The sequence below is a fragment of the Varanus komodoensis genome, unplaced genomic scaffold (genome assembly GCF_004798865.1).
Source record: "Varanus komodoensis strain SLA01 unplaced genomic scaffold, ASM479886v1 scaffold18_3, whole genome shotgun sequence".
Taxonomy (NCBI): domain Eukaryota; kingdom Metazoa; phylum Chordata; class Lepidosauria; order Squamata; family Varanidae; genus Varanus; species Varanus komodoensis.
Window position 1 is genome coordinate 16648591 of NW_025335549.1, and position 18043 is coordinate 16666633.

At 47.1% G+C, this 18043-nt stretch overlaps 1 protein-coding gene across 2 annotated transcripts; it reads left to right on the forward strand.

Moving 5' to 3' along the window:
- Positions 1-65: 65 nt before the first annotated feature.
- On the forward strand, positions 66-13060 carry UPRT (uracil phosphoribosyltransferase homolog). Of its 2 annotated transcripts, none has more exons than XM_044427163.1 (8): positions 66-245; positions 7742-7784; positions 8434-8503; positions 9802-9864; positions 10196-10357; positions 11085-11183; positions 12555-12689; positions 12836-13060. In XM_044427163.1, exons 1-7 carry the CDS (start codon positions 202-204, stop codon positions 12659-12661), a joined length of 588 nt encoding a protein of 195 aa, XP_044283098.1. In that variant the 5' UTR covers positions 66-201; the 3' UTR covers positions 12662-12689; positions 12836-13060. The 2 variants fall into 2 exon arrangements, with proteins under 2 accessions (XP_044283098.1, XP_044283099.1); XM_044427164.1 differs by having other exon boundaries at positions 12555-12662.
- Positions 13061-18043: the final 4983 nt, after the last annotated feature.

Genomic DNA, 18043 nt, shown 5'->3' on the forward strand with positions numbered 1-18043 from the left:
GCGGCCGCGCGGCAGCTGCGCTTCGCCGACCCCGATCCCGGCCCCGGCGCCGAGAGCAGCCCCAGCCCGGACAGCAGCAGCGGCGGCGGCGGCGGCGGCGGCGAAGCGGGCTGCTCGTGCTCCGGCAGCAACGGGGCGGCCGACGCGGCTCCGTCCTCGCCCCGCGACGCGCCGGCGGCCGCGCGGCTCAAGCTGCTGCCCATGAACGACCAGATCCGGGAGCTGCAGACCATCATCCGGGACAAGTAAGCCGGCCCGCGGCGCGTGGCCGCCCCCGAGCATGTGCCGAGCGCCGCCCGCCGAGCCCAGGCGCCGTCCCGCGTGCTGGAGGCGGCGGGCGCGCGGCGCGATGGGGGCCCGGCGGCTTGGTGCCGGGGCTGCGCGGGGACAAAGAGGCGGCTGGGCGTGCGGAGCCCCGCGCTTCTGTGCTGAATTTGAATTTGCGCGGCTCGGCACGTTTCGGGAGCGGCCGCGCCTCTCCCGCCGTGCTCTCAGTTCTGGGATGATGATGATGATGATGATGATGATGATGATGGGAGCTTTAAAAAGTGGGAGACTGGGTGGTGCTGGTGATTTAGTTCATTTCTCCGCCGCCCCGTAGCCGAAGCTTTCCGGTTTCCCCCAGACGTTTAGAACAGACGCATTGAAAGCAACGGGGCCTGAGATCATCTTGACTGATGGCAGCCCCATGGACTTCAAAGTGCTTTCTCGAAGTATGAGTAAGCCTGGATTCATCCCAGGATCTGCATCATGCTCTGAATCATGCCCAATCCAAGTTGTGGATTGGTGAGGCTGTCCCGGTTTCCTGGAGCCTGAAGGATCATCTGCAGGCTGGCCAGGTGACTGCATGAAGGCCCTGTGTTCTGGAAAGACAGGTGATGGGACGCAACCTTTGAAAGCAGAGGAAGAGCCAAGGTGAAGGGGGATTTCCTTTTCAGCAGCCATGGCGAAATAGCGAGTCATGGAACTGGAGGGATTCCTGGTGCACAAGCCTGTGCCCAGGCTCCTTGCCGGGGACCTGCGGGTTTGCCGCTTCCCTGCTCTTGGCTTGCCCCCAGGTCTGGATTTGTCCTGTAAAGATGGCCTGCGGACAGTTCTCCCCATCTGCTATCCAGAACAGGTCGCCGGCATTGAAGCAAGAGTGCCCTCTGGGTAGAGGGCTAGGGGATCTTGGCTCCTTGTCCAACGCTGGCGGGAATAAAGAGGAAGGAATGTGAGGTTAGGGTAAGTCAGGACCCTCATTTCCTTGAAATCGGTCTCCTGCCTTGCCGAACAAGCCACAGCATCCATTTCGTGTCTTCTGGTCTCTCACTGCTAGCTTGCAAGCAAAAAAGCCAGTCCTGCTACTTGGGACCTTGCTGATCAGTACCGCTATCCATTTTGGCTCTCGTTCATGGAGGCACAGTCTGCAAGGCAGCCACACGTAGTGGGAAGTGTGTGAGAGGCTTTGCCCAGGCAAAAGTTTCACCTTCTAAATAGCTCAAAGGCGGAATGTTTCAAGACACTTCTACTCTTCTGTCTCTGTTGCAGTTGTGTCCTATAGTCTAATTTTTCTCTTCCTCAATAGCAGATGGGGGAAGATTGTGCATCTCACGTGTATATTTTCACCAAGTGTCCTAGATATCATTAGGATCAGGCTGGCCTCTTGGGATTTCTTGGGAGGGCTTATATGTTTGAGAGTTAGCTTAATTGGAAAGTGAGTTCCATTTCAGCAGTTCCTGTTTGTATTGTAAGCCGGAACAGAGTCACTGATGTGGCTTGTCAAAGCCTGTGTTGTGGAGAGGGGCATATTTGCAGGCTGTGCGGATGCAAGGTGTGTACTAAGATTTTTTATACTTGAACTTCTGGAATGACGATTTAAACTGTTGCCTAGAACAAAAATATCTTGTGCCTTGAGTAAAATATTCTGAAAATGAATGATGGCTCCCGGTGGAAATCGCATAATTCTTCACAGTTAGTCAAATGAGGATATCTTTGATCATACTGGTGTTGAGGAAAAGGTAGCATTTAGTCGGCTGTACATCCCTTACGTCCACGGCAGACTGCGAAATGCTCTGCCCGTGGGCCTGGTGAGTCATAGCAACGATTCACTGGCTTATTTCAGTGTTAATACACTGATGTCTCTGACTGAATGGATTTTTCCTGCCCTTCATGTGTGTCAAACCACACTTTTTTAATAGTTCCAAGCATTTGTACCCCATTCTCAAGCCATAACCCTCCAACTTTCAGCAGCTTACAAATATCAGTAACAAGGGAAAAGAGAAATAGGCAGAGAAAAGGTAAAAAGCGAGTGCAAGTAGCAGTTCCGATGGCCGGCTGGGATGGAAAGAGTGCGTGCAGCCTGAGGGAACAGCTGCAGTCAGGCGGTAGCTGAGGAGAGCCACGTACAACCGGGCTGCAAGCAGAGGCGATGCAATAGCCGTGTTCCCTGCTCCTTGCTTGATGGAAAGGATGCCACCAGATGAGTGGAACTGCCTCCGCTCTCTGCTTCCGTTCCTCCCCCTTCCCATTGTCGCAGTCCTTTCTTCCGCCTCTAATTATTTGTTGCCAGATATAGAATCAAACGGTTGTGTGTTAGGAGAGTATGACTTTTGTTTGCAGAGAATGTGCTTGAAGTAATTGGCCTGATTGTGTGTGTGTGTGTGTGTGAGAGAGAGAGAGAGAGAGAGAATTGGTTCTAAATAAAATCAGTGTGAACTTACAGGTATCACTAAACTGGAATGGCCTCTAGCTGGAATGGAGGCTCACCGAATTGTACCTGTGAAGTCGCAATGACTACTTTGGAATCAGTTCCTGACTCTAGATAGATGCATGAAGCGTGCAGTGAGAAGCACTATTTACATGCTGCCTGGAGTTGAAAGCACCATGATTACTTGGGTGGAGTCGAGACAATAGACTGACTTAGACAACAATCTAGTCTTTTCTGGTATTTAAGTCATCAGTGTGAATTTATATAAGTAAGGAAAGATAGAAATAATGTCTGTTGGGTGATATTGGGTTCTTCAGGTGATATTAAGAATTTTTTATTTACCCAGGGAAATGAATTGGGGGAACTGTTCATCCTTCTATTAATATCCCACCACTCAGTTCAGGGGGAACAAGAATCTCTGTATACAGTATTTAATTAGCGTATCAAATTCACTAAAGCTGGAAGTTGCAGCTTCAGTGGCCATTGCAAATTTGCCTGTTTGGTAATGGGTGCTTGAATCAGCACCTGGGTGGGGTAACAGACCAGACAAAAGTGAAGAAGCTGAGACCTGATCCAGACGAGATGGGGGTTTCTTGCCTGCCTGTGTCTTCTTGGGGTGGGGGGTACTTCACAAATAGAAGGGCAGCAAGAAGAGCTGGAAGAGGAGTTGCTCTTAGACTTTGGACGGGGGTGAACTTCACGCACGGCTGGACTTCCCTTGGCACTTTTTCCTGCCTCTTCCCTTTCACCACCCAGTGATTTGCCTTGCCTGCAGTTCCGTAATTGTTGCTACCATTATTCATGTCCTTGAGTCAGATCACTCCAATGTGTTGTGCATGGGGTGCCTTAGAAAATGGTCTGGAGACCTTATCGGGTCCAAAATAGTCCAGCATCCCATTAATAAGGACAGCGAGATACAACCCTTTTAGGTCAGTGTGTTGTGGTCTTCATTTGCTTCCATTCCTAAAAGGCTTGGGGGCAGCTTACCTGAAGGACTGTCTCCCCCAGGAATACCAGACCTACTAAGATCACCTGCAGAGAGGCATCTCTGGGTGCCCCCACCAAATGAAATAGGACAGGTAGCTGTGAAGAACAGGGAGACATTTCACTTGTAGAATCCCTTTCCCAGAGAGACTTTTCAGTGTCCGGTGCCTGCTGTTTATTTTCCCAAACATTTCACACTAGCTTTTATTACATTGTTTGCTTATATTGTATCAATTTAAAGTTTTGTTTAGTGAATCACCCTGAGTGTTTAGGTTGTTGAGTGGTATAGCACTGAAATAAATAACTTACACTTAACAAAATTTGTTAGGATACATGCCCATAAGTATAGTTATGGCAAGGGGAACTGGAACGCAGGTAAAATAACCCAAACACAAGTAAATAAACCTCACCACTTGATTTCCTTCTGTTCCTGCTGTGCATTCAGTGGTCAGCAGCTGAACATGTAGAAAACTCTGCTGAAAAGTGCTCAGGTTGAAGTGATGCAAAGCTTTCTCCTGTGGTAATATCTGGAATTCATAGGTGTCTGTGCAGGAGATCTGTGATTCAGTCTGTGTGTGTGTGTGTGTGTGTGTGTGTGTGTGTGGTCTCACATTTGAAGGCTCTGTGCCTGTTTAAATACAAGCAGGGGAAATTTCCCTGTGCTGCATTTCTTGTTTAATCTAAGTTACCTCCCTAAATCTGCTGCTAGCTCTGTAGAGTGTGTGCAGAGAAATAAAGAATCTGTGCTTATTTTAAAAAAGTTAACAGAAAAGTAAGAACTGTATCATATTTAGTTCAGGTCTCTTTGGATAATCCTTGAGAAGTTTCCACAGAACTCCAGACTTCCTGTAAAGACAGCACGGCAAATTCCCGTGTAATGGATTGACAGGGGGCGTGGGAGGCAGCAAGTCTGGCGTATTGCAGTTTAAATTTAGCAAAACAGCTTCCTTGAAAACGAGGGCACATGATTTCACCAAACCGAAGCATACATTCCTATTGATGCAGCTAAGTACTAAGGAAAGGCGTCGCATCACTTCAGTCTCACATTCCCAAGGAAACATTGGCCCAGCAGAGATTCCGTGTGCTGCCTCCCTCCCTCTTGCCGCTTCCAGTTAGTGACCTCAAAATGCCTCGTTTCTGGGTTGTTTTACGACCTGCAAACCCAGGAACTCTTGCTCGCTTAGGGGATAAACAATCCAGAGTTAACCCACCAAAAACCATGCATTATCTTTATGTTGTTTCCAGGTTCGCATGTCACAGCTGAAAGTGTCAGCCTGTAGGTGGGAACTGGCAAGGTCACCTGCCCCAGTGTTCTCACAAATGGCCCGGGATGAACAGACCGTGGGTGGTGTAATTGTATAAATGGAGTTTATAGCAACCAGTTATGCATGTATAGATGTACTCCCTGCATTTAGATGTAGTGTGACCTAAGCAGCCACTTAGGTTGCTTATCCCTTGGGGCTCTTCATCAGAGAGGCATTGCTACTGCTGTTTTCCTGCGTGTACAGTACTTCCCTTTGCCTCAGTGCTGGACCTCAGCAGCAGGTCAGAGGTGGCAGATTTTGAATCCTTTCCTGGACTCTTTCGCAGGTGTCCGGGAAGCCCACCTGCAAATAAACTACAGGCTGACCATGCATCTTCCCTCCCACTCCTTCCCCCGGGGGCTCTCCTGCCAGTATCCTAAAAAACTTGACAGCTGAAGCTGCCACGGCTCTCCCTGCCCTGCTGGCCGTCCCCTTTCAGTTTTGCGGGTCCCCCTTTCATAATCCAGTGTGGCTCTTGAGAGCTGTGGAGGGGCTGCCATTGGCAAGGATTGCGGTGGTGGGGCAGTGGGAAGGAAGCGGCAGCAGCGACTGCAGGGGGTCTGGAGTGGAGCCAGGTGGCCCGGCCAGTGGCCAGCTGGCCAAAATGCCAGGGAGTGTCGCTGGAGTAGCTGGTGCTGGCGATGGCTGGGGCACGCGTGGTGCCAGTGGCGAGGAGGGTTTGCGGCCCCTGCGTAAGCACGTCCTCCTGCGACACCTGGTGGGTTGCTGCTGTGAGAAAAAGATTGGGAGTAGGAGGAGAGTTAGGTAAGCCACACAGAGTTCCTTGAAAGGGGGAAAATGGGATATCAATACAATGAATGAATGAATGAATGTTGGGATCGATTGGTTGCCCAGGTCTAGATGGCACAGAGATGTATCACAGGCGTAGCAGCCCCTCGGAGAAGCCCTTGGTAGCCAGCGTGGCCTGCCCAAAGGGGTCCAGGTTTGGGCCGTAGGAAAACAGGACTAGTTCCTCATTTGGTTATATGAATCCTGTCCCAGCTTTAGGTACTGAGTGTTTGCAAATGCTGCTTGTTTACAACCGTGCGATGAGTTGATTGGAGTAGGATTTACCTTCATCTCATGAAACATTTACTTCTACGACAGAGATTACATTGCCTGACTTCAAGGCTAAACTGACAGTACTGCAGTTCACAGTGGGGAAAATGCTTTGGAGGCAGTTAGGCTTGAGCGCTGGTTTCCATAGAAGCAGCTTGGAGCAGGGTATTTCTATTCTTTCCATTTTCTGAGGATTTCTAACAAAATCCTCAGCTAACAGGAGGCGAACTTGACTGGTGGCGCTGGGTGCGTGGCTGCAAAGTGTTTTTAGCTACTTCTGCTCTTTCCCTGCTCCTGTTTCAAATAGAGACACCGCCTTTTGGTTCCACTCGTCTCCTGGCAGGATTCAGTGGAGTCCCTGCACAAACAGAATATTCAGGGAAAGCCAGCTGGCCAGTTGCTCATGCATCCACACAACCTACTAGATCTCAGTTGTGGGAAAGTGTTGTTCTATGATTTAATGAAAATTCTGTTAATCTGGATTTTACTGATACACCTTCTTGGGGATGAAGATGGAATACAAAGTACATAAAATAGATGCTACTCTTATCTTGTTGATCCTGTTATTTGATTGGTATTTTATACATTTGATTTTTATGTGTTTGGATTTTTTTAAAAAATGGGCCACCTTATTTTATAATTATTTATTTATTTCATTTCTCTATCAACCCACTTCCAAAGTTCTCTGGGTGGTTTGCACAGACCATAAAACCAGATGATAAGAATACAATAAAAATATCATAATATCAGGAAAAATATTAAAGAGTTTAAAACAGGCAAAAACACATAATAAAAGCATATTATTCAGCTAATCTGAAATTTACTGCCAGGTGCTTTGAGCATCTTTTTTGGAAGAAATGCAGGATAAAAACTAAAGAATATTTTTTGAACTTGCTGCTACTTGTGATTAGAGAGGCTGGATATTCTACATTTTAGTATTCCATCAATTTGATCTTCAATGTAATATGCAAATTATATGTATTTGTGGACAAACCCTGTGTGTCTGAGCATCCTTTCCTCACCACTGCAAACTCCTTAGTATTGGCTTCATAACAAAGTCAGTCCCTTAACAACAAAGTTGAATCCAGCCACTCTTGAAGCTGGTTTTTGTCCCGTGGGCTTTTTTGGCAGCAAGAAGCTTATGCTTCACTGCCTTGCGATTGGGTGCATCATTTAATAATGCAGACCCCCTAAATAGAGGACTGCCTCTCTAAGGAATCTTGACGTTGCATGCACGTTCCTCTCGGCAGCTGTCTTAAATACTGCCAGTTAATTCTGAGGAGAGTAAGTCTGTGACCATGTTGGACCCCTGTGTGTTTCTCTTGTGTTGATCATATAGCCAGGCAGTTCCTTCATGAACGGCCACTTCACTTTCTAAATTCAGATTGGCTGCCTGGGTAAGCCTATGGGAATGAAAATAATGTGGGACTTAAACTCCTATATGGAGTTAAAGCTTAGGTTCTGGGCCATACTATTGAAAGCCATTGTGATTGTAACTCTTCTTGGGAAGTACAATCCCTGATCTACTGAATAATAATTTGAAGGCCATGGTGACAGCACTCCAAAGAGGTGAGGCCAAGAATTGAGACTGGCTATATATGTGAATTTGTCTAGCTCCCTTTATTTAAGTGCTTTCTTATCTACTGATGGCTGACATTTAAGCTGGATTCTTATACTAACTTTATATTTTGTTCTTTTTCTCCAGAACAGCGAGTAGAGGTGACTTTGTGTTTTCTGCTGATCGCTTGGTAAGCAGATGTTTTTACACATTTCCTGTACTAAGCATGAGTGAATTTGGAGTTCTTTGAACTTGCAGGATATTTGGAAACCCCCGTCCTGGGAAATACCGTTCATTTGGCAGAACTGGCATCCATGTGATAATTCATAATTGGCAAATTATACATTCCTATTATGAGTCGAGGGAAAATATAATTATGAAAATGCCTCATTACCTGGCTACTGGGGTGCAGAACCTGTGGTTCGGTATTGCTTATGGCACCTCTTCCTTGGCTCCACGCAGCAATTAGTCCTTTTAAAAGGTTCCGTCAGTGCTGGTGAAAGCTTTGCAAAGTCTAATTGTTGGGTGAAGTAGGTGATTTTCTGGGGTGGGCAATTGGCGAGGGAAGGATTTGGTTTCCGATGCTGACCTTCATCCTGTGGATGCCCTCACACTTGGTTCCCTGTGTCTTCCAGCTCAGCCACATGCAACCTGGTGAACTATGACATTATAGGAGTAGTTCGTTTCTTGGGCCAGCTGTCGGAAGTAAAGCTTCTTTTCCAAAGTGGGCTTTCAAGTCATTTTGGGAGGCAGAAAGCCGTGCGGGTATATATAGGCTTGACTGTGGTGTTGCCTCCGCTGGTCTCCTTGCGCTGATTTTAATTCTTCCTCTCTTACAGATTAGACTGGTGGTTGAAGAGGGGTTGAATCAGCTCCCATACACAGAATGCACAGTAACCACTCCAACAGGTGACTGGTAGATTCTACTGAATCAGAGAAAATCTTAACAGCATGGTGGGCTTTTGCAAAGAAAAGCAAACTCCTGCTAGAGATGACTTCGTGTAGGCCAGGTTTATGGCCCGTCGTGTCACTCGCACCTGTGCCAGATTCCTGCTGGGGGCTTGACAGTCTGCCTTTTCCTGTACTCCCTGCCTGGCAATAAAACTGAATTGTTTGGCTTGGTGGGTCACAGGTTATTGGAAGAATGCTAGTGGAGTGCTCTGAACCCGCTAAAGTGCCATATAGAGTCTAGGAAACTCCAGCCTGCATCAGATTTGTCAGCAGGCACACTGTGTATCGACTGCGAAAACTCCAGGAGAGGCATTTCTGTGCTTCATTGTCTTCTGAGTGGTAGATACCAAGCAACTCTGTCCTGTGAAATAGAGAAGAGGAATCAGTGAAGAGTGGATGCTGTTGGATTTTTTTTTAAACGGCAGGACAGATCGGTACTCCTGGCAGTTGAAGGCCCCAGTCATTTGGATGACTCCTTGTCTGCAGCCAGTGTCCTGTTGAGGCATGCATCTGGCCCTAGCAAGACCTGTATTTCACCAAGTGTTGATGAGACAAAGAGAGACACCCCCCCACCACCACCGCCCATGCCATAAGCTGATAGGTTTTTTATTTTTTTGCCCCACTCCCCAAGGTTTCTTTTTAAAATCTACCTCCCTAGATCAATGTTTGTTGGAAAAATGTTAGCACGTTACATTTGCTGAGACAATAAGCTGCCCTAAACCCTTCAATCCGGTCACTTACTCGAATTTGCCTTATATTAGCCCCAGAATGCCCTTTTTGAACAGCACCTTAACCTCTGCCCACCAGTCAATGGTGAAGCGGATAAACTCGTTTAACCTTTTTGGTAACTATTGCGGAGTTCACAGCATCAGTTTCATAGTCTACTTTTGTGTTAATTCTGCAGTGAAGATCCACTTGTGCTAAAATTCTATGCCTCGCCACTGGAAGAGGAGCTGCCACCATAACGGTGCCCTTTTCCTTCCGGGAACCATGATGAAGGCACTTTCTTAGAAAGCTTCTCGCTCCTCAGGTGTGGCTGTGTGAGCATATCTCTGCACTGCATAAGGTGTGCCTGCAACTTTTATAGTGCCGTCCTGTGCGCATTTACGCAGAAAAAATTCCTGAGGAATGCTGGAAGCGTGCATGATGGTACCCGAAGTAGCTCACATATTTCCTTTTCCATCATAATACGGGGTTGTAAATTTGAGTGAAAGGAAGATGTGTTAACTCTGGAATTCTCTGTGACTTTTCAACAGGGTACAAGTACGAAGGGGTGAAATTTGAAAAAGGGAACTGTGGCGTCAGCATAATGAGAAGTGGTAGGTCACTGAAAGTGTGTGCGCTTTTCCCCGTTCCTGTATTAATAGAATAGATGACTGTTTCTCGCAGGGGTGGGACTCAGATTAGAAGCAGAGGCAGGAAATCGATGCTGGCTGTATAAGCTGTTCAGTTGTGGTTAAGCAATTGTGATTAAGAAACTGACCGTGTGAGAATCATGTAAGTGGAGGTTTTGTCCTCGTTCTCCTGGAAATGGACCCACAACACGTGTCTTACCCAGCTGAGGTGCACCCCTTGGTTTGGACGGGCTGCCACAGAACAGGCTCCCCCGCTCGATGCCTGACGCTTTCCTGTTTTTCTCCCCCCATGGAGGAGAGGCCATGGAGCAGGGCCTGCGTGACTGCTGCCGATCGATTCGCATAGGGAAGATCCTGATCCAGAGTGACGAGGAGACCCAGAGAGCCAAAGTATATTATGCAAAGTTCCCACCCGATATCTACCGGAGGAAAGTCCTCCTCATGTACCCGATACTAAGTGAGTGCCTTCTGGCTTCCGTTTTTAATTCTAAGCTGTTCGATGGCGGAGCGCTCCCTCGGAAAGGAGAGTCATCCTTGGCTTCGGCTCACCATGGGACAAGTTCTGCCAAGACGTGCGCTGGTTGGCAGAGCGCTTGCCAACAGTGGCACCTGCTTGTATGTCTAATGATGTCAAATAAATGTCATTTGACTCACTGGCGTGCAAACAAGCGAGTGTTGAGAGTAGCTAGAAGAGCTGGAGCACATCCGAAAAGTGAGAGAAGCGTTTCACCAACGCTTAAACGGTCCAGTTGTTCTGTCTGAGTTCTGAGCTTTGTTAGTCCATGTAAAAAAAATATAACTCACATTTTATTACGATCCGAACCTGCATTGCAAGCTGGTGAAGCTTCTGTGGAGTGAAGCCCTAATCCTAAACACACTCCTTGGGAATTACCGGGATCATTATACCAGCAAGCTGTGTAGGATCAAGAAGTGAGTCGTGGCGGCCGCTCATTCTGACTTCCCTCGTACTTACAGTCTGGTATTAGCCGGGGGGGAACCTCTGATGGGGTCTGGGCTGCAGTACAGTGGATGCTCTTTCGCAGAAAATCTGAATCAACCCTTGAGGTCCATCTGGCCCAGTAGCTGCTCGGCAGGATGATGTGGGTCGTGACATAAATGGTCTGAGAAGACAAGTACGAGAAATGTACTTCGTTCCCTCTTTTCTTCTTCTTTTCCCATCTCAGGCACTGGCAACACTGTGATTGAGGCTGTCAAGGTTCTTATAGAACATGGAGTCCAGCCAAACGTCATAATCCTGCTGAGTCTGTTCTCCACGCCCCATGGTAAGTTAAAGCAACAGGGTGAACTGAGGGTCAGACAAAGCAGGCTGAGCTGGTTTGGATCCTTCAAGCACTTCTCTTCCCCACCTGGCTTACTGCACGTGGCCTGGGAGACGAATGCCTTCCCAGTGGCCTTGTGCACATTGAGTCCATGGCAGTTCCAGCTGGTAACACAGGCAAAGGTGGAAAAGCCAGAGAGGGGTGAGCACTTCAGCCAAGCACTGAGTTTCTGGTAATTCTGCAGTGACCCCTGATGGCCATTTCAGGCTGTGCTCGCTGGTTCAGAAGCAACTACCTGCCTTCTACTTTGTAGTCCAGTAAAGGCCTGCAACTTCCTCTGCTCAGGATAGAAGTTTTGGATATGATCTAGGTGTGCTTATGATTTAGACCCACTAAAATCAGCTGGACAGGTTTCCACAACTAACCTGTCCTGGTGATTTAAGCATGCGTAACCACTGAATCAAACCCAGGGATTTTTTGCCATAAGCAACGGTTGAATAATTGGTTTGTTAAGGCAAAACTGCAGGATTCAGTGTAAACTGATAGCCCAAAGATAAACGCAAACGTTATGAGCTGGGTGTCCTTATAAGTCTGCCATGCGACTTATCAAGGCCCAGGTGTGGGGTAAATTTTTCAGCTGCTGGTTCAGGAAAGGCTACCTTGAATTCCTGCTGTGGAGCGAATTGATAGTGTAAGCTGCAGCCTTCAAACATGGAGCTGGTCCACACAACAGGGCAACCCACCGTATGCCTCTCCCCACAATAGGCTGCCATGCAGACCTGGACCAGTTTCCGCGGGATACCTTATTGTCTGTCAGAACACCAAAGGCTTGGGGTTGCTCAGAGCCCTGTGGGTGCTCATGTTCTCCACAGCCAGAGGAGCGATTTTGCCATGGGTCGCCGGGGTTGCCACAGAGCTGCTAAAGGGCCCCAAACGCCTTTTGCGTTCTTGCCCTTCCATGAATGCCGAAATGCCACTTTGGAAGGATTGTCACTTGTTCCTCGGATTTTTTTTTTTTTTAACTGCCTCCAAAACGCACAACCAGGGTTGTAATTTTTAAAATTATAACTCTTTGTTGGTCTTTTGCACATGCAGCTGTTTAGGGGTGTGGTCTTTGTGCCTGAGCATGACTTGAATATCTTGGCAGCACATCGGTATTTTACATTGCAAAGTGCTGTGGAGGAGAGAGAGAATTTGAAAAGAGCATGGGCAGGGAGAGACGCTGCTCAGCGCATGTAATTGAGAGGATCGGATGAAACCTGCGTGTATTAGATAGGTTGATCCTAAATAAGGAAAAAAGCAGGCCAAACGCAGAGGGCAAATGTAGTTTACAGGGATGCGGTCTTCAGTCACTTTCTTGTCTCTTTTTTAAAGGTGCCAAATCAATAATCCAGGAATTCCCAGATATCACAATTTTAACAACAGAAGTTCATCCTGTCGCGCCCACTCATTTTGGACAGAAGTATTTTGGGACAGACTGAAGTACTTAACCAGTTTGTGTTTTGTACTGTATGATATGACTATACCGTTTTTCTACGTTTTATAATTTAAAGTGGAGATATCCATGGATATATTTAACATCTCTCTCTCTCCTCTCTCTCTCTCTCTCTCCCCCTCTCTCTTTCTTTTATTTTTTTTAATTTTTTTTGCCAAAGGTGAAAATACTTGACCTAGGCCATTTTTTATTATTTATAAGGAGAAATAATTGGTCTTAAGTTCATGTGTTATTTTAACAATGAGTTGAGGGCAAGGAACCACATCCGGCTACGACTAATAATGAGTATGTCCAAATTGCTGCATTCATACTTCCTTTTATTTATTCTTTGTCGCCAATTTTGAGTGGCTGCTTGCAACTGTAAAATAAAGTAACTGTGAAGGCACCATTGCCTGCCCCTCTAATTACTTAGTGCTTATGACCAACTGGAGTTTTTCAGAAGAGACTGGTGTTTCTCCAGGAGGAGTGGCCCTACCCACAGAGCTGCTGTAGATTTTCAACCTGTGCTGTAGTTACACAACCAAACTGTGCCCTCAATCCAGAGCGTGCTGTGTGTAAGTCACTCTGATATTTCAGGGCACATCCCGAAAGTGGCAAAACAGTGTGATGTTGGTGAGAGCAACAGCTTCATCTGCTGTATTCTCATATTTGCATTGTTCCCTTGACGCGTTTATGCAGAATGGGGGTCTCTTGACTGGCTATTTGGAATTGAGGCCTGAGAGTCCCGATTGCCGTCTCTGCAATCGATCCCGCAGCAGCACTTGAAGGCTCTGTGGTGCGATTCTGTGTAGGCCCCGCCACTTCCAGCGTTTCCCAACCAGCCATGCAGGCTGGGGAATGCCGAGCATTCTGAGGTCTGTCTTTCTGCAGCTTTCAGCATAGGAGCAATCATTACCCGCTGAACTTGAAAGCCAGCAGGAGGATTGAGTTGGATTTCAAGTGGCTGGAAGTTGGGCTGTTCTCGCCACAATTAGCAAAGCCAGGAAAATTAGGATCAGCATACTAAAAATGGCAGAATAAATTCTGCAAAACAGGACACATCGTTCAATTTATGCAGGATACAGAATTCAGTGTTCCTTCATACAGAACTTCCTGAAACAGGTAAAGAGATTTTACTTCACGTTCTGCCAGAGGAGTCTGGTAGAAATGGTGGCAGTGGGAAAAATTGGCCTGCAAGTATGGAGCTTCTGAATATGTGGAAGGCAAGTTTTGGAAGGCTTTGAGTAATGCGCTGGTGCCCAGATTGAGTGAGATTTCTGTGCTCTAAGAATATCCACCTGAGCATAATGCAGTGATTCTACTTTGCTCTGTGCCTTCCAGCTCTTGTGTTCTAAGCACGCAGCTCATCTGACTCATGTCATGGGCCTCCCTTAATCCAACAGTTCTTAAAATGATTTTGATACTTCACTAGCCCTCTGTGCAGATGGTGACAGGTTCTTCTTTTGAAAGACTCAGATTGCAGGAAAGAAAAAAAACATGCCCAGACAAAACAAAACTCTTGAACTTTTATCAGCTCTAAGCATTTGGCACCCAAATAGAAATTTGTATAAAGCAGCTGTGAGTCCCGTTCCTTCCTATAAATACACCAGCTGTGTCATTGCATCCACATAACTTCTGTGCATACCACTCTTGGGAGCTGCTTCAAAGCTCTCCGGGCATCTGACATATAAAATACTGCAGCCGGGCTTCTTTTAATAGTGTGGATCATAGCCTTTGTTACTTCTGCTGTGCTGTTTACATGAGTCTACTGTTGGCTTCAAAGGTGGTGCTCCGTAGGGGCTGCTGCCTATGCAAGGTGAGAGTATTTCTCTAGCAATAACCTTCAGGTACCCGGAACATAAGTTGTAACTGCTTAATAGTAATGGAATTTGATGCGGGCAAATGACAAGCTACAACTGCACCATGGCAGACTTAGAAGAAATTTACCTGCACAGTGGGGAGTGTTATGTTTTGAATGGACACCAGTTGACTGAAAAGCCAGCTGAACTACTTGACATGAAATGGTCTTTGTTTTCTTTATCTCTTAATGTTTAACCTCAGTGGGTCTTTTTCATAAGGAAGGCTGACCCCGTCGCCAGCAAAACCATGCCGTCCGCATATTTCTGGCTTGGGCAGATGCAGTACTTCAAAGGCAAATGGTTTAATGGCTCATCGGGCCCTCATCTGCTTAATTCTAATAATCATCACTCTTGAACATATTGTGTGACTAGGAAGTACTTTGAGATAATTGGAAGCTACCATCACACGTATAAGGAAAAGCAGAAGTACTAGTAGTAGGAACTCTTGTGGTATGCTTGAATCCAATCCAAGAAACAATGCAAGCAGTTTGCAAATGTATTATAACAGATTTTAAGTCATATTTGAAATACATCCTTTCAGCTTGGTTCTACAAAATATTTTTATTGCAAAAGACTTCCATGCTTAAGGCTACAACAGAAGCACTAGCATACACGTTTCAAATGAACGAACCTGAGATAATGCAGTCGTTTGACATTCAGGAGGCCCAAAGTGGCCTTTTCTTTAATGAATATAGGTACAGACGCTGCGAGAAGGCTTCGTCTTGGGGGGAGATAGTCCTGTTTCACGATCCTTAATTGCAGGCCCTTTCATACACTTAATACTGTAAAATGAAATGGCTAAATTGCACCTCCTGAAGCATCCATTAAATAATTGGGCCTTGATTACTCTAGAAGTACATAAAACTACAGCATGGAAGCAATCCTGACAATGAACGGAATAATTAATTGTGCACAATGAATGTACCTGACTCTTGTCCCACTGACTATCGAAAAAGCGATGCCATGGAAAAAAGTTGGGAAAGGAACCGTGCAAAAAGCTGCCACTTCCAAGATTCCTAATAAATAATTTCTTGCAAATGAAACATCAATGCTGTGGTGCTGGTCATTTGTTCACTAAAACAGCAACAAAACACTAATTGGGGTAACAATTTTCACTGGAAAAAAGTCAAGCTGGGTCCTCCAGTTCGTGAACAGCCGCTGGAGGTACATGCAAACGTGAAGGGAAGCGCTGTTTGGGTAGGAAGAACTACCTGTAATATTTGATCAGCTATTCTCCATCAGAAATGTTAAGCACAGTCTTAAATCAGGAAAACGGAACACTAAAGACCTTTCTTTGACGCCTGTTCAGATCAGAGGAAGAGCTGAGACTGCAGCTCAGCTGCATTAACTGGAAATCTAGCTGTTCCCTGATGCTCGGTTCTCTGCCCCAACTCTGCTCTTGTCACGAGAAGGCAAAGCCACGCCACGCTCCTGACACTTCAGTCCAGTCCTCTTCATTTGATGACGGAGCAGCAAGAAGCTCAAGCAAGATCGTCCTTCCATTAGCCATGGCAGTCAATGCTTTATCCCTCTTAATATGCTTGCACACTTTAATTTAAACCATTGTGCCGGAATTTGGACAGACCGAACCCTTGACGTGTCTGCAAAGCAAATGGTGGTGGGAAGGGGGAGAAGAGGAGGTACGGTGACCTTCCAAAGCCACCCCATTTCTGCTGGCCCGTTCCAGCAGTGGCTTGGCAAACGCCCTCCTCAGCCAAACCATGTTCGGTGCCCCCAGAATTTGCCGTCCAACCCAGCAGTGACTTCCTGTGCCGCTGGCTTAAAGGTGGGTGGGCTTCGGGGCCCTGATGGGAAGAAACTCGAGGATCAGGGGAACTGGTTGCTGTGAATCCCGGCAGCGCCAGTGCAATTCGGCAACACCTTCTCCCCAAAGTGGGCAGAAACAACCTTTTTCATTGCAGATATTCCAGGTATTGTGCCAAGTAGAAAAAATGTGCTTTTTGTCTATGCCTCATCCAACAGGGATACCATCCCATAGATTCTGCATAAATAAACCAACTTACTAATTGACTCTTACACACTCTGGCATGCAATGAGCGCTATTTACCGATCAACCCGGTGTTCTATCCAACATTATTATTCTGTGCTCTGCAGATACCTACCGTCCTCTCTGGATTACCCTAATTAACCAGTGTCCCCTAATTAACCATAAAGGAAGTCAACCCTGACTGCTCTTTAGAAGGACAGATACCGAAGCTGAAGCTCAAATACTTTGGCCACATGAGGAGAGGGGAGGGCTCATTGGCAAAGACGCCGATGCTGGGGAGGTAAAAGGAGAAGGGGACGGCCGAGGACGAGATGGTTAAATAGTGTCAGTGATGCAATGAACATGAATGTGGGTGAACTCCAGGAAACAGCGGAGGACAGAGGTCCTGGGGTGTTACGGTCCGTGGGGTTGTGAAGAGTCGGGCACGTCTGTGACTGAACCACCAGCACCACCCTAATTAGCCAGTGAATGTGCAGTGCCCTAGTTCGTTAAACAGTAGTTCACCGTGCACCACCACCACAGGCATCCACGGGATGCCTCACACTGCCAGCCAGAGCAACGCACTCTGTGTGTCATGGCCGTGTAATGATCACGAGGGACCACTTCTGCTCCACTTCTGAGGAATTGATCGGATGGGAGCTGCCCATCTGCTCCCTTTCCAGGGGATGGCAATTCGACACCCCTCAGTTGCTCTCACTGTGTCCGCACCGTGCCGCCTCCACGCACCTTGGCTGAACTAGGGCAACAGAACCCCTGCCCGAAAAACAGGAACAGGGTGGCAGCTCTCTGGGTCCATATGAGGCGCAATTTCATACGCAACAGAAGGCAGAGGTGGTGGAGAGCACAGCTTATGCCACCCATGGAGAGATGCAGCCTCACATTTTGCAGCACAGGGAAAATTTTAGAAATGAATCAGGATTAGAAGGCTAAGGAATCCAGGGAGTTTGGCATTGCGATTAGATTCCTATATGTTCTATTTAGAGAAACACAAGTAGTGCTTTATATTTCCATGAAAATTCCGAAGATCTGGAAGGGGCTGCTATACCCCATCTGGCGGCAGCTACCATGCTGGCTAAAGCGGGCCATGGGCGCTCATGCGGTCTGCCCGCCATGGACCAGGAGTGCCCCTCCGGCACAGCCCGTCTTCTGGGAGCATGCGAAAGAGGCACGTTAGAGGATCAGTATGCTCCACAAGGTTCAAGAAGCAAAACTGACATGGATTTTTTCCCTTCGAGTGGATGCTTTTCATACCCACTTCTAGTTCTTGGTGGATCTTGAGGTTCCAGTAAAAAGCAGAAAAGCTCAGGGAAGCCTGAAGGCAGCCCAACGCCAGTTGGCACAGAACTGATGTCCCAGGAGCTGGACTGAGATAACCCATCAGGTGTTCACACACCAGAAAAGCCTCTCCTGAGGTCTGGGCAAATACAGCCTGGCATGTTTTGTTCCTGTTTGTGCATGATGTCCAGCCCAACTGCAACCGCCACGCTGAACCTTTCCAGACATAAGGAGCAATTCTAAAATT